We start from the raw sequence: 14,402 nt of genomic DNA, 5'->3' as shown, positions 1-14,402 counted from the left end.
TTTAAAACCGATTTTATATAGCCGTTCGAATTTATAATGTCGTCCGACTGTTAAAATTTGGTGCGGAATTTATAACAATAATAATATTAACATATAATAATAATAATAATAATAATATAAATTAAAAAAGAATAATATAAATTAAAAAAGAATTAAAAACAACAAAAAAGGAAAAAAAAACAACAAAAAACAAAAGATCAAATAGGTGAGATTGAAAAATGAGGGGTACTTATAAAAAACCCCATTTATAAATGCAACAATTAATAAATTTGATTTCTTTATATTATTATTATTATTACTACTTTATTAAACCTACTTATGTCTATATAACCTCTTTTATTTATTTAATTCATTTGCCAAGTCTATAAACTTCGGCTTTTAATTATATAATTATTCATGATTATTTATTAAATCTATTAAAAATCATTAAAAATCATTAAGATGAAATGAACATTACATAAAATGTGATTCATGTTATATTTATTGGATAATATTTTATGGAATCCATTATGTAATTTTAATATTATAATAGATTGAATATCTGTTAATTTGGTGGATAAAAATATGCATTTAATTATTTAAAATCCTATGAATTACAGAATAGGTTTAGATTATCTTTTGAAATTTATTAAAAGAATTTGACTCAAGACTTGATCCGCTTCAAACCGGTTTTACTGTCAAAGGAGACAAAAAGTAAAAATAAAAAAAAAAAAAAAAAAAAAACAATAAGCATATGTTATTTTTTTTTGGGATGCCGTCCTAAGGGGCGGTATTGCCGTCCATGCCTCTCTCCCTATAGCGGTGAATAATTGAAACCGGTCTAAACCGGATTACCCGGTTCATACTCCTGAGCAATTTACAGGTGAGAAGTAGAACACGTGTATTAAAGAAAAAAACACGTGTGTTACCGATACGTCGCCGTTCCTTTATTGCAACGGCACTTCCAATTTCGTATCGTAGTCGGAGTCTCCACCACAGACATCGGTGTTTGTTCTATATTGAGATCCTCCGCCACAATCCTGCTAAAACCCTAGAATTCGAACCCCCAGATCCCAAATCTAACTATTCGAATCTATTACATCCGATTCCTGCCATACATTAGCAGAAACAGCGTTAAAGGAACCCTGAAAATAGCTAGGGTTTTAATTTTGGAAAAAGTTTTGGAAAGAAAGAGAAGTGATGGTTGAGGATGACAATGGAAGGAATTAAAAAAGTTGTAATTTTAGATAGCGGAGAAAATGGGAGCTCCTCGTCACCAGCTGACGGAAAACCTCCCAATCCACTCACAACCACCCCAGGCTTTCGCCGATGCTTCATTGGCTCAGGTGACGTCGTGGATTCTTCCTCGATTAAGAAGTCTTTCGTTCGTCATCCATCTCTGGTAAGCTTTTCATCAATTCGGAATAATTTTTTGCTTTTTCCTAATTCTGAATGCGATTTAGAGATTAGATCTTACTTTTATTATTTGGTAACTTTCGAAGATTTGGGGATTTGATGAACTATAACTAAATGCCCTTGTTTTTTCCATGGCTACATTAAATTTTAGGGCTAATAGTAATCACCATTAACATACTTTTGTGGCATTTGTAATTTTGTCACCGAACTTTGATAATGGGCTCTAAAACCATTGTAAGAGTACGAATTTTTATGGTTTTTGAAAGTTGGATGATTCTTATGACAGTTTCAGAAAGTTGGATAATTTTAGGAGCAATTTTACGTATCTAGCTATTGTACTTTGCCCTACAAAAGTATGAAAACATTGATTTTGAAAGTCATATCATTGCTGAATTTTGGAAGGTGATGATTTGATCTGTTTAGGTAAAATGTTGCTTTATTTTATTCCAGACCAATAATTATTTGCTTGTATAGTAAGCAATGAGAACTTGTTGAGCATCCCATTGCAATTATGGTACTCCATTGTAGATGCTATTGACCACTTTTACAATTATATCTATGATGCTGCAAATTATGGTCATGGGAACTGTTGTCTGTTTTACATTAAAATATGACCTCCTCACCTCAATTCATTATCAAATCTGTATTATTGAATATTTGAACCACATTTTTATTATCCGTGTGAAGTCAATGGGGTTTGACCAGAAGTTATATATATGTATAGGTGAGGACAAGGATGGAAGATGCATCTCTTGAAATAATGAATCAAGAAGATTGTAAGGCTGAATTTGTGCCACTTGTCAGATCAGGAGCATGGGCAGACATGGGGTTTCGTGGAAGCATGGAGGATGTATATATCTGTGCTGACAGTTTTGTGCATGATTATGGTGGCAAGAATCCAATTCAAGGCCCAGGTGCCTTTTATGCGGTATGTTATGTTCTATCTTTTGGTTCCCTCTCATTTGTGTAAAAGACGTGAATGCCCTCCTCATCCTCAAGAGCAAAAAGAACCCTAGAAATAGAAATATGCTTTTCTTAAGTTGCATTTGTTATATATATATTTTTAAATTTCTAGGTATTCGATGGACATGGAGGAAAACATGCAGCCGATTTTGCATGCCACCATTTGCCAAAATTTATTTTTGAGGATAATGACTTCCCAATGGAGGTCGAAAAGGTCATTTCTGCAGCCTTCACACAGACAGACACTGCTTTTGCTGAAGCTTGCACTTTGGATGCAGATCTTGCTTCTGGTACAACTGCATTGGCAGCCCTTATTATTGGGAGGTTCGATTTTTTAGTTGTTAATAATTGCTCCATTATAACATCCTACTATTATTTCTTTTCATTTCTTTATATTACACCATTGAATGTGAGTAAATGACCATTTTACCCTTATCTACGCCTCCAACCGCAGCTCTTTAGTGGTGGCAAACGCAGGCGACTGTCGGGCGGTTTTATGCCGCCGTGGCAAAGCAATCGAGATGTCTCGGGACCACAAACCGATCTGCATTAAAGAACGGAAGCGTATAGAAGCTTCCGGAGGATACGTGTATGACGGCTACCTCAACGGTCAACTCAATGTGGCCCGCGCAATCGGCGACTGGCACATGGACGGGCTCAAGAACCAAACGGGTGGCGGTGGCCCCCTCAGCTCTGAACCCGAGTTCATGACCACAAAACTAACAGAAGAAGACGAGTTTTTAATCATCGGTTGTGATGGGATTTGGGATGTTTTCATGAGCCAAAATGCGGTTGATTTTGCAAGGAGAAGACTTCAAGAACATAATGATCCGGTTTTATGTAGTCAAGATTTGGTCAACGAGGCGCTTAAAAGAAAAAGTGGCGATAATTTGTCGGCGGTGGTGGTTTGTTTTCAGGCTGAGCCGCCACGGAACTTGGTGGCGCCGAGGGGGAGAGTGCAACGGAGTGTTTCGGCTGAGGGGTTGAAGGAATTGCAGAGCTTTTTGGATGGTTTGGAGATTTGAGTTTTGGGTCTTTTTTTTTTTTTTTTTTTTTGTTAATTATATGGTTTTTTGTTAGATGTTGAGAGGGATTTAATTGTTGAAGTGTAACATATGCGGCGAACGTAGGTTTATTGTTGGTTTTGGAGTTTTGAGTCCCGAATTTGATAAAAGATCATTGTTTGTCTTCTTACTTTAAACCTTAGTTTTTTTTTTTGGTTACATATGGACTGAGACCGATGTCAATGAGACAAAAAAAATGCATAATTTTATTCGACTCTGGAGTTGTCTCGGACATGAGAGGCTTGTTGGTGGTGATCACACCTTGCTGTTTGTTGAAGTCTGTCTGCAAAAGACCTGAATATCCTCTCATAACCGCAAATAGTTTTATAAAACTAGCATCGATTTGACATTTTTTTTTTCTTTGGTTGCTTGAATCTAGTATCATGTTTTTGTACACCAAATGTGGTGCATTTGTTACCCAAAATTGTAACACATTCATTTAATTTGTGATAACCTTTTTAAATTGTGTGTTTTTGTACACCAAATGTAGTGCATTTGGTACCCAAAATTGTAACATTCATTTAATTTGTGATAACATTTTTAAGTCGATTGGAGTCCACGTCACCAAAAACTTGTTTAAAAATATACAAGTCAACACTTCTCTTCCCATTAGAATTTACTTTGAGAAAATTTTTCGTTGCTCAAGGACGCAACAGGAAGAATTTTAGTTCATCATCTTCAATCCGCAATGCGCATGCTTGGCTAAAAGAGGGAAAAGGTTTCATCGTAAGAATATTATCTCTTATAATGTCATACTCGCTGTTTAATACCACAAACAAGTGAGTATTTCGTTCATAAGGAATCTTGCAATGTGAGTAAAACTTTGAGACACTAAAGAAGCAATCTTTCTATATCGAGAGAAATGAGGATGATTTTTCGGCGTGACACATTTGCTTGACAAATGTTTAATCGGCTGGAGAAATTGACGTTCAAGGTATGGAAGCAAATGTTTAATCGGCTGGAGAAATTGACGTTCAAGGTATGGTTTACTCTCTCCAGCTAAATAATAATGCCCGTTATGTGTTCGATGATATGTCTCTTACAGTTGCGCCATGTTTTCTTTAACTCCGTTCTTTGCTTTCTTGATCGTTATTGTTTATTTATTGATTTATTTTGTTAGTACTGGATAGGAGGTCCCATGACAGAGCTACTTTGACTTTTGACTTTGGATTCAAAAGGGTATTCTATTACTTCCACAGTTCATATGGACTTTAATTATTTTGCTAATAGCATTGATTACATAAAACAATGCTGGTCTAACATCTGCAACAAAAGCTATATCACTTCCACGTTTGAAAGATTAACATTTACATCAAAGTGTTCCAGTTTTGTGGAAGGTATCACTTCTATGGTGTGCTTTTATTAACATTGTATTAACATAAACAATTTTTCATTCCATTCCATGATGGAACAAAGAAAAAAAAACAAATTTTTTTTTTTTTCCATTGCAATAAAATGAACAATTCCATTCCTTCCTCAATTCTATTATACCAAACACTATATGAAACTACTGTAACATGCACAAAATTTCTGTAGTGCAATATACTGTTGAAAAATTTGTCCTTCCCTTGATATGAATACATAAAAGCATGAATGGTTCTTTAGTTCTCTTGAATCTTGATTCAAAGCTCAGTTAATCACCAATATTTTCTACCACATAGAATAGTGTAAAAAAAATAATTTAAAAATCCTCTGTTGTGTCATATACTTTCTTCTGGTGATCTTCTGAGCAGTGAGTTGATGTTTGGACTTTATGGCTTTGATGATCTTTTTATTACCTTGTTTGGAAGTTAAACGCCTTTATGGAGTATGCAAAAATAAACCCAAATAGGACAGCAAATCCGACATTGATTACAGCAACAAACCCTAAAAAGTCATAGTCAAACCCAAAATAACTGCTGACAAACTCTGAAACCGTTTGACCTGATTCTAGCTTGTCTTTCACATCTCCAAATTGGGAAACAACCAATCCGTATAGTGTCCAAGCAACAGGACATATGTAGTAGTACCACCTCCACCATATGGGTATCCTCTGGGGTAAAAGGGTAAAATGGTAAAATGCCGTTAGTATATTTGTAAAAGAAACTGGACAAAGGGTAATTTGTCATTTCATCTTAATTTAGGACCAAAATAGCAAAAAGGATAGAGTAGGTTCCAAAATTGAAAAACAAATGAAACTTAGGGACTATTTTTGTAATTTACTCAAAAACTTACTGTTCGTGGAACAATGAATCCGGAGAAAAGATTCCATAATGCAAAAAAAGCAGATGAGATTATAGCAGCGATGTTGTGGTTAGGTGTGACTGCAACTGTCATCATCCCATAAAATGTGAAGTAGAGTAATGTGAAGTACATAAAGAAGAGTTGCCAAAAGAATTTCACTACTGTCCACTCGTATCCAATCATCGCGTATACAATAATCCCGTATACAATTGTTTGAACAAAAATGTATGGTATCTCAATCATAACCTGCATAACATTACATCTATAAGTAACAAATATTTTTAAAACATCATTTATCCAGACAACACTTTACCTGTCCAAAAGCGTATGGAAAAGCTGAGTACATCCCAGCAGCTCTTTCCCTATAAAAAACCGTTCTTTCAATAGAAACAACTGGCTGCACGGATACCGCATTTTGTACTCCAATAAATGTTACAGCAGCATACATAGAACCCATCGCATTGAAAAGATCTTGTTGTTTTTCCCTATAGATCCAATCGTTTCCATACTTAGAATCAAATATATTTTTAATACAATGTCCTTTTTTAGCTTTGTTTTTTTTTTTTTTTTACCTTTTTGATCCCATGTCCCAAAAGATTGTCCCAAACATCAACGCGATAAATGTTGTGAACAAAAACCTCACAGCAGTGTATGGTGGGTTCCGCCAATATGACCAATGTTGTTTCCATAGACATGCCATACATTGTGTCCAAAAAGATTGGGAATATTGTGTACGGAAATGTATATCAGTGGAGCCAGGTGGCGGTTGGCTGTTTGCGTTTATCAATTCTTTATTTCTCCTAAAATTAGTCAACAAAAGTCAACACCAAAAGTCAAGAAAAGTCAAGATAAGAATGTAGATAGGTGGAATCTCCCTACTTGTATAGTTCGGAGTTTTTGTATATTTCAGCAAAGTCAACACCTAAAGCTGATTCCTGTGCTCCTGAGGTCACCTCCAACATCCATGTTGCCGGATTATAACCATCTTTAATTTTGCTCACTCCATCAATGTCCTTAATTCATGATGTTATTTTTGATACACGTAGAAGGGTAAAATGGTCATTTTACTCACATTCAAATTTCAGTTCATTCGGTCCATAAAAGAAACAGTCTTTAAGACCGACTGACGTCAATGGGACAAAAAATGCAATTTTTAGTGGGACATATCTCGCATATGTGCAAAAGACGTTAATGCCGTTCGTAACCCATGTAAAATACTGGTATGTACTCACCTCAAAGTACTTGATCAAATGACAAGAATGACGGCCTAATGGACCGAAGTATATCTCTTCACCTCCACGTTTCAAAAGAAGTAGCTGCAAGTTAAAAAAATCAGTATTTAGTTTTTTTTTTTTTTTTTTCTTGCATTCAACCCATTAGAAAACAAAACACTTTAAGTTTATCTAATCAAAACATATACCTCATCAAAAGCATCAAAAATATCAATACTTGGCTGATGTATTGTACACACGACAGTTCGACCCGTGTCAACAGTGTTTCTAACTGTTCTCATGACTATAGCCGCCGCCCTTGCATCCAATCCAGATGTCGGCTCATCCATAAAAATTATGGATGGATTTGCCACTAACTCAACTGCAATTGTGAGTCTCTTTCTTTGTTCTGTTGAAAGCCCATTCACACCCGGCAATCCCACAAGCGCTTTGTTTAGTGGAGTTAGCTCCACAAGTTCCATCACCTCCTCAATAAACATCTGAAAATCATAAGATGTAAATAATAAAAGTTAATTATAAAATAAAAACATTTATCCGCATCGTTTACTTTGTTACAATTATTTTCACCTTTTTAGTTGGTGAATCAACTTCGGGAGGCAAACGTAGCCACGCGGAATACTGTAGGGATTCAGATACAGTGACATGTGGGGAATGAATATCGGTTTGCTCACAGTATCCGGATATGCGAGCAAATGTTTCTTGTTTCTTTGGGTACCCGGATATACTGATCCTTCCCTCTGTGTACCCTCCCGTTTTTCGACCCGCTAAGACGTCCATTAAAGTGGTCTTACCAGCACCACTAATCCCCATTAGAGCTGTCAAAACTCCTGGCCTAAAACAACCACTAACACCCTTCAACAATTCTAGCTTGTCTTCTGGAACCCCTTGAGCTTTCATTTCCTGCAACAACATCGTATTTAATTAGTATGAGAATGATGAAATTTTTTGTAAAATCACTCTAAATATGGTGTTAAATTTTCGTTTATACAATTTGGTCCTTCAACTTTGAAATTTATATTTATTTCATGTTAGAATTCTAGATTTTACAAGTTGGTCGTGTCTTGGGGTATAAGTTACCTGAGGCATATCCACTGAGTATCTGATTTCATCAAATGTGAGGGAAAGGGGAACAAAAGGCAAAACCATCCCACGCTTATTTCTCTTATCAGCTTCAGTTATAGTGCCTACTCTTGATGACATTGACTTTGACGATATACTTCTTCGAATTTCTTTTGTTTCTGTATATACTTTTATATAAATCTTTATTTCAATAATGTTAACACTTTACAGTTCCAATGTATGTTCTTGATAACCCACCTGATGAATCTCTCACTGCTAATTCAATCGTGTCTCCTGTTTTTATAGCATTTCGTGCAGCCAATTCTTCCTCAGATAGAACTGCCTGAGGCTTCCCTAAGGCTGCATTTGATGTAAAACGATAGTAGTTCATTATTGGAAGACCTTTATTTTTACAATTTTGGAGCTTAAAATGATAATAATGGAGAATATAAGGTGTAATTTGAATCCTTACGGTTTAGGAAAGTTAGAGCCAAGATGTTGAAAATATTAAAAACCAACATATATCCAAGTAAAGCACCTACAGAGATCCAATACCATTTTGCTTCAGGGAAAAGTCCCCTAGACTTTAGGACAGCAACACCTATTGTTTCTGTAGAGTTTGGTAAAATCTGAAACACAAATTTACTCCATAAGGAAAACACAAATGAGGGAAAATTTGTATAAAGATAGGACTTAATGGAGAAAGCCTCATTTCCTTGACTTTATCTTTATGCATTAAGTAAAAGGAAACATTGTGAGAGCTCAAAGGAAGGCTTACTTGTCTCCAATCTTTTCCAAGGAATTCATTGACAGCCATACCATTCTGCCCATACATCAAAGGTGAAAGCCAGTAACCCCATGCCCACCAACTCTTTATATCATCTAAAGGTGCAAAAACAAGTTGATCAATTTATATAAATTCTATATTATTATTATTTTAACAATATATCTACATGCATACATATGTATATATTTTTACCTCGGGCCAAGACGAATCCACCTAGCACAATAAATGCAAGAAATGCAAATGATCCAACTGTGTTGGCAACAATGATATTCCTTCCTAATGCTGCTATGAAACGAAATACTGCTGAAGCCATCTGGTGAATGCATATGAGCAGAAGCAACTGTCTGAAAAACCTGCAACATGTGCAATGGAGTAGACAATTAGGTTGTGTTTGTTGCATGAGACATGACTAAACCGGACATGACAAGCTTTTAAGATTAATTTTTTTATGAGGAAGATGAGAAGGGCATTTACGTCTTTTCCACATACAAGAGATTGAAAGTAGATCATGTCCACCTTTTTGGGTATACCAAAAAGTTGTAAATTTTTGTCCCATTGACAACTGTCTTAATCTCAGTCCAATGCACGTCAAATGCAGTACAACACCATCTGTCTGGCGTAACAAATTGGACCTTGGTTCATTTAAACGACCATTTTAGGAAATAGTTTAATTATAAAATTAAGAATGGTCATTTAAAAAATTAAAAACCGGACCAAAGTCGTTGGGGAACATTAAAATAAGGACCAAAATTGCAATCTAATTCCTTTCGGGACGAAAACCTAAAAATGTGCTAAACTCAGGGACCAAAATTGTAATATATTCAACAAATCATTACCTTCCGGCATCTGGATCAAACCCTATGACATAATACGTCAAGATTACCCATGTGGCAACTTCAAGAATTGTGACTGGGATCTTGAGGAACCATGTGGGTAGTGAGTATACCCATGCAGGATAGAAGAGAAGGTCTCTTTGCTTGTAGAACATAGGAAGTTTTATAATGCTTAAACCAAGCTCAGAGAATCCATTAAATGTAATCGTGAGTATTGTGAAAAACATAGCACCCATGAATACTGTTCCATCTACTATTGTTTTCTTTGGCATCTCAGTTCGTAGGAATAGTGTCATTGTTGTTGTAGCCAAAAAAGTAAGCTGAAAAAGTAACAGATAAAAAGACGTGAATACCCTCCTCATCCTTATCCCCATCATAAAAAATACCCTTAGAAAGCTTATCATGCTTGTTTATTTACTTACTTACCTGTGTCATTTTGAATATATACACAAAGGAGTTTCTTTTCATAAGCAAGTATTCTCTAGATATGCAAGCTTTTAGCAATTCTTTTTTGCTAACACCATATTTTTTTGTAGTTAAAGCTGCAGGGTGACTCTTTGTTTTGTCAAATGCAGCACCAAGTTCATCACCTAGTTTTCTTCCCACATGAAACAACCGAAATGCTTCTGAGAATTCTTGTACAGAAACAAAACTGTAAGCTTCATTTTTTCTTATCCAGTATTGCTCTTGATCTTTCTTTGATGTTACCTGTAGCATGAAACTAGCATTAGCCAAAAGTTCAATAACTCCAAAATCAAATTTATAAAAATAAAGAAACTTGAGGCCCCATTTGTTACATGTAACAAACGCAACCTAATAGCTAAACATTACTTCTTGTAAAAAATCAGCAACTGCTTTTCTCTCAGGACATTTGAAACCCATGTACTCAAAGAACTCAAGCACATTTTCTCTAGGACCTTGATACACGACTTGTCCATCTGCTAAAAGTATGACATCATCGAATAGGTCATAGGTTTCAGGTGCAGGTTGAAGGAGTGAGATCACAGAAGTTCCTTCAAGTATGTGAATTGATTGCCTAATTGAATTCACTATTTGGAATGTGGTTGAACTATCTAAACCCGTTGATATCTCATCCATTAGCAACACTCTTGATGGGCCCACCATCATTTCGCCTGTTGTGACTCGCTTTTTTTGTCCCCCTGAAATACCCCTAAACATTTCATCTCCTACTACAGTGTCTGCACACACTTCAAGACCTAAAATCTGCATATGTTAACATAGATACCCGAACATTAGTTGTGTTTTTCTCACATATTCACTCATATTTGATGCATTTTAAACAGAACACATGTCAATGGGACAAAAGTTGCAATTTTTTGTCCCATGGATGCCCTCTTTATTATCATTATCGAAAATATCCCTGAAAAGCTTGTCTTATTCATGTCCTGTGTAACAAATGCAGTATTCTTGAGCTATTACCTTGATAACATACTCGGTGACAACACTAGCCTCTTGACCTTCTAGTGATGATGCCTAAAGAATTGATCAAGAAATATTAAAGATTAGATCAAGAAACAGAGTATATATATATATACTTCTTATGATGAAACTACACTTATAACTAGAGGGTGTAATTTTCCCAAATATTAAACCCGAGAACAGTTGTTTTGTTTTGAATGGTCAAAATAGAGTTAAGTAGCTGAATCAATAAAATGATGAAACTACAAGTGCTTTTCTGTGTTTTCCCCTTATTTTTTAATAATGGTTTCTATAATCATATTTATATTAATTAATTATGAAATTAAAACCAAAAAGGCCTAGGAAAAGTGTTGCCATGCCTTCATGTAGATGTCAAGATCAGGATCAGGCTTGATGTTTGCTTCCTTTTCTCTTCTTGACAATTCTGCCAACATTTCTAAAAAGGAAACAGTCTTTGTTTACAAAACATGTTTATTTGGCCCCATTTTACACAAAACAAGACAGCTTATACTGTGTGTGGGGTCCATTGGAGCGAGACTGATGTCAATGGGACAACAATTATAATATATTACTAACCATAATTTGCTCCAACTCCTTGGCATCTGGCTGAAAAAGCAAGTGTTTCTCTGACTGTCATTTCTCCAATATGAAGATCATATTGACTTATATAAGCAGATGTTCGTTGGGGGACGAATTCGTCCATTTCATGCCCATTGTATGTCACTCTTCCCGATACCTTTTGTAATGCATAAATGCAGTTTTTTCAGTTTCAAATTTCTTACATAAAGTAGCATTACAAATACAATTTCAGATTAATGAAATATTAAATTCGACTCTTTTCGCTTACTTGTAAATCTGACCCAAGTTTTCCAGCCAAAGCCAAAAGTAGTGTTGTTTTCCCAGAGCTTGGTGGGCCTAACAGCAATGTCATCCTGTGGAACCATATGCTTCAGTGTTACTTCTCACAGTGCAAAAAGGACTAAATGCAAGAAACAGCAATGTACTTCCATACATTTGTGTATTACTTAAAAAATCTAACTAATTATAGCATTGTACTTCTATTTTTTTTTTAATACACAGTACCTTAAAAAGAACAAAAAGTACGGTGTGTAACATGAAGAAATGATAGGATGCTATTATAGACAAATAAATAAAAATACTTTGTCATTTCTTGCATGTAGCCCTTACAACTCTGTTTATTAATATAATAATATAATTTATTATTATAAAATAAGTTAGGTGAGTGATAGTACACTTTGAACTGACTGTTTAGTTTTTTTAATTTACTTGTTTGACCTATTATCAATAAAACATAAACCAAATAAACCCCTTTTGTACTAACTTACCTGCCAGGCTTAACAATACCACTGACATCATGAAGGATTGGTAATGTTTTCTTTCTGCTGGGAAGAAGATGCAAATAATTTAAAGATCCCTGTGTTGTAAGAAAAAGAGAATAAGATTTTAGTTAAAAACTACTACATAATTTTTGAGAAACTAAGACCATTGTCATTGAAAAAAAAACTACAATTTTTGGTTCTAGTTAAAAAGGTGGTACAAAATACTACCCAATAGTAGTATTGGTACCGGGTACCTACCGCCAGTACCCGGTACCTGTAAGTAACTACCCGGTATATCAGGTATAGTATCAGTATTTGATAATATACCCGATATATTGGGTCCGGTACCGTTACCGACTACCGGTACCGGTATACCGGGTAGTACAAGTACCCGGTATAAGTGTCTAGTTGTGAACGAGAGGTGAAAGAAGAAGAACCTCTAGGATGTTAACCAAGAAGTTGAATATAGTAGGTAAAGCTCTCCCACCAATATAAGCTTCTGCATCAACATTCAGATGCTCAAACCGAACCTCAATAGTTGGAAGCCGAAGTCCAACTCTGTATTCATAAGTCAAATCACCAACAACCATAAAAAAAAAAAAACAATTAAAAACTCATTTAAAATGAATTACCGATCAATTCTTGCTCTAAGCTTCATCAAAAACTTCTCATTATCTTCCTCAGCTATCTTAACAAGCCTCTCCAACAGATTCATTCTGTCAACCAATCCAAGATTCTTAACATTAATCTCTTTCGGGCAGCCCTTTTCTTCGGTCAGTATGCCTCTTTGTAACCGAAGATTTGTGGGCAGTCTCTCAATAGCTGCCCATTTTAATGCTTCTTCATCGTCTTCTTCAAGTGAAGATCTTGAAAAGACATCTCTACCACTGTTCCTCCATATGTTTGAACTGTTAGCTCTAAATCCTTCCCTACCCTCCATGATTATCACAGAAAGGCGATGAAACTGAAAATCAGCGATTTATTCATCAACTGGGTTTTAAGTTTCTTCTCTTTTGTGCTTGTGGTTGAGCTTTCTCTTTTTTTCGTTTTTCTTTTGCAGGAAACAAATATATATATATACGTGGGAATATCGTATTCTTGTGTAGTATGTATAGCATTTTGGTTAAAGATAAAAAGGTGAAACTTGTATCGCTGTTGTGGAATAATGATGTAGCCAATGATATCGTGCCTACTTTAGGTGAGGTGTAATTTCACTTGGACTGGAATCAATCATTACTCCAGTAGTAGGATTATATTTTTCTACGTCATTCTGAACTCATAGTTTTTTCATCAACTACCCTTTTTTTTTTTTTAAAATTAATTTTCTTTGCCGCGTGTATATAAATATATTCTTAAAATTTTATATTTTGTTAATTTTCAACGAATGGATCTTAAAATTTTATATTTTTCTACGTCATTCTGAACTCATAGTTTTTTCATCAACTACCTTTTTTTTTTTAAAATTAATTTTCTTTGCCGCGTGTATATAAATATATTCTTAAAATTTTATATCTTGTTAATTGTCAACGAATGGATCTTATTTTGACCCCAATATTGTTGAAATAAGATTCGTGTTTGCTGATTCATTATGTTTGAATAGAAAAAAAAATTATTAATTTTATTTTATTGATTTTCTAATATTAGGGATGGTATTTTTTTGGAATGTAATATAATTTATATGTATTTATGTTAGTTATCATGATATAATATTTTTTGATTTTTTATTAAATTATCTATTTTTTAAAACTTTTAAATAAATAAAAGATATTAATTTTTTTTATTACAACTTAAGGTTTTAGCGTTGTTATTCTTAAAATTTTATTCCTATAAACAAAAATTCGCTAATTATAATTGACTTTTCGATAATTATTTTTTTGTTTATTTTTGTTTCTTTTTATATATATGATCGTCTTTTAAAAAAAAGTAAATATTTTTTTTTTCTAGTGCCTTAATATTTTACAAATTTGTTGTCATTTATTAATATTCCTTCTATTTCCTAAATTTGCCAAATACTTTTTGATCATCGTTTGAACGTCAACAAAAGGGGCCTAAGTTTTTTCATATAA

At 34.5% G+C, this 14,402-nt stretch overlaps 2 protein-coding genes across 3 annotated transcripts; one reads left to right on the top strand and one right to left on the bottom strand.

Moving 5' to 3' along the window:
* Positions 1–928: 928 nt before the first annotated feature.
* Positions 929–3,581, top strand: DBP1 (DNA-binding protein phosphatase 1). Its single transcript, XM_079052943.1, has 4 exons — positions 929–1,381; positions 2,120–2,323; positions 2,471–2,682; positions 2,813–3,581. Exons 1-4 carry the CDS (start codon positions 1,190–1,192, stop codon positions 3,381–3,383), a joined length of 1,179 nt encoding a protein of 392 aa, XP_078909069.1. The 5' UTR covers positions 929–1,189; the 3' UTR covers positions 3,384–3,581.
* Positions 3,582–4,970: 1,389 nt separating this feature from the next.
* On the bottom strand, positions 4,971–13,407 carry LOC145116051 (pleiotropic drug resistance protein 1-like). 2 transcript variants are annotated; one of them, XM_079052414.1, is made up of 23 exons: positions 12,969–13,407; positions 12,774–12,894; positions 12,343–12,431; positions 11,844–11,928; positions 11,573–11,732; positions 11,356–11,432; positions 10,997–11,050; positions 10,388–10,780; positions 9,983–10,264; positions 9,560–9,876; positions 8,916–9,076; positions 8,715–8,818; positions 8,409–8,565; positions 8,195–8,296; positions 7,955–8,124; positions 7,445–7,777; positions 7,066–7,356; positions 6,878–6,961; positions 6,525–6,658; positions 6,218–6,445; positions 5,959–6,130; positions 5,637–5,891; positions 4,971–5,454 (listed from the first exon to the last, which is right to left on the bottom strand). In XM_079052414.1, the coding sequence occupies exons 1-23, from the start codon at positions 13,274–13,276 to the stop codon at positions 5,197–5,199; spliced, it is 4,335 nt and encodes a 1,444-aa protein (XP_078908540.1). In that variant the 5' UTR covers positions 13,277–13,407; the 3' UTR covers positions 4,971–5,196. The 2 variants fall into 2 exon arrangements, with proteins under 2 accessions (XP_078908540.1, XP_078908541.1); XM_079052415.1 differs by having other exon boundaries at positions 7,955–8,115.
* Positions 13,408–14,402: the final 995 nt, after the last annotated feature.

The sequence above is a fragment of the Lactuca virosa genome, chromosome 5 (assembly GCF_052849685.1).
Source record: "Lactuca virosa cultivar CGN04683 chromosome 5, Lactuca_virosa_CGN04683_v6, whole genome shotgun sequence".
NCBI classification, from domain to species: domain Eukaryota; kingdom Viridiplantae; phylum Streptophyta; class Magnoliopsida; order Asterales; family Asteraceae; genus Lactuca; species Lactuca virosa.
The sequence above is the reverse complement of the archived record's forward strand: the minus strand, read 5'-3'. Positions and strand labels throughout refer to the sequence as shown.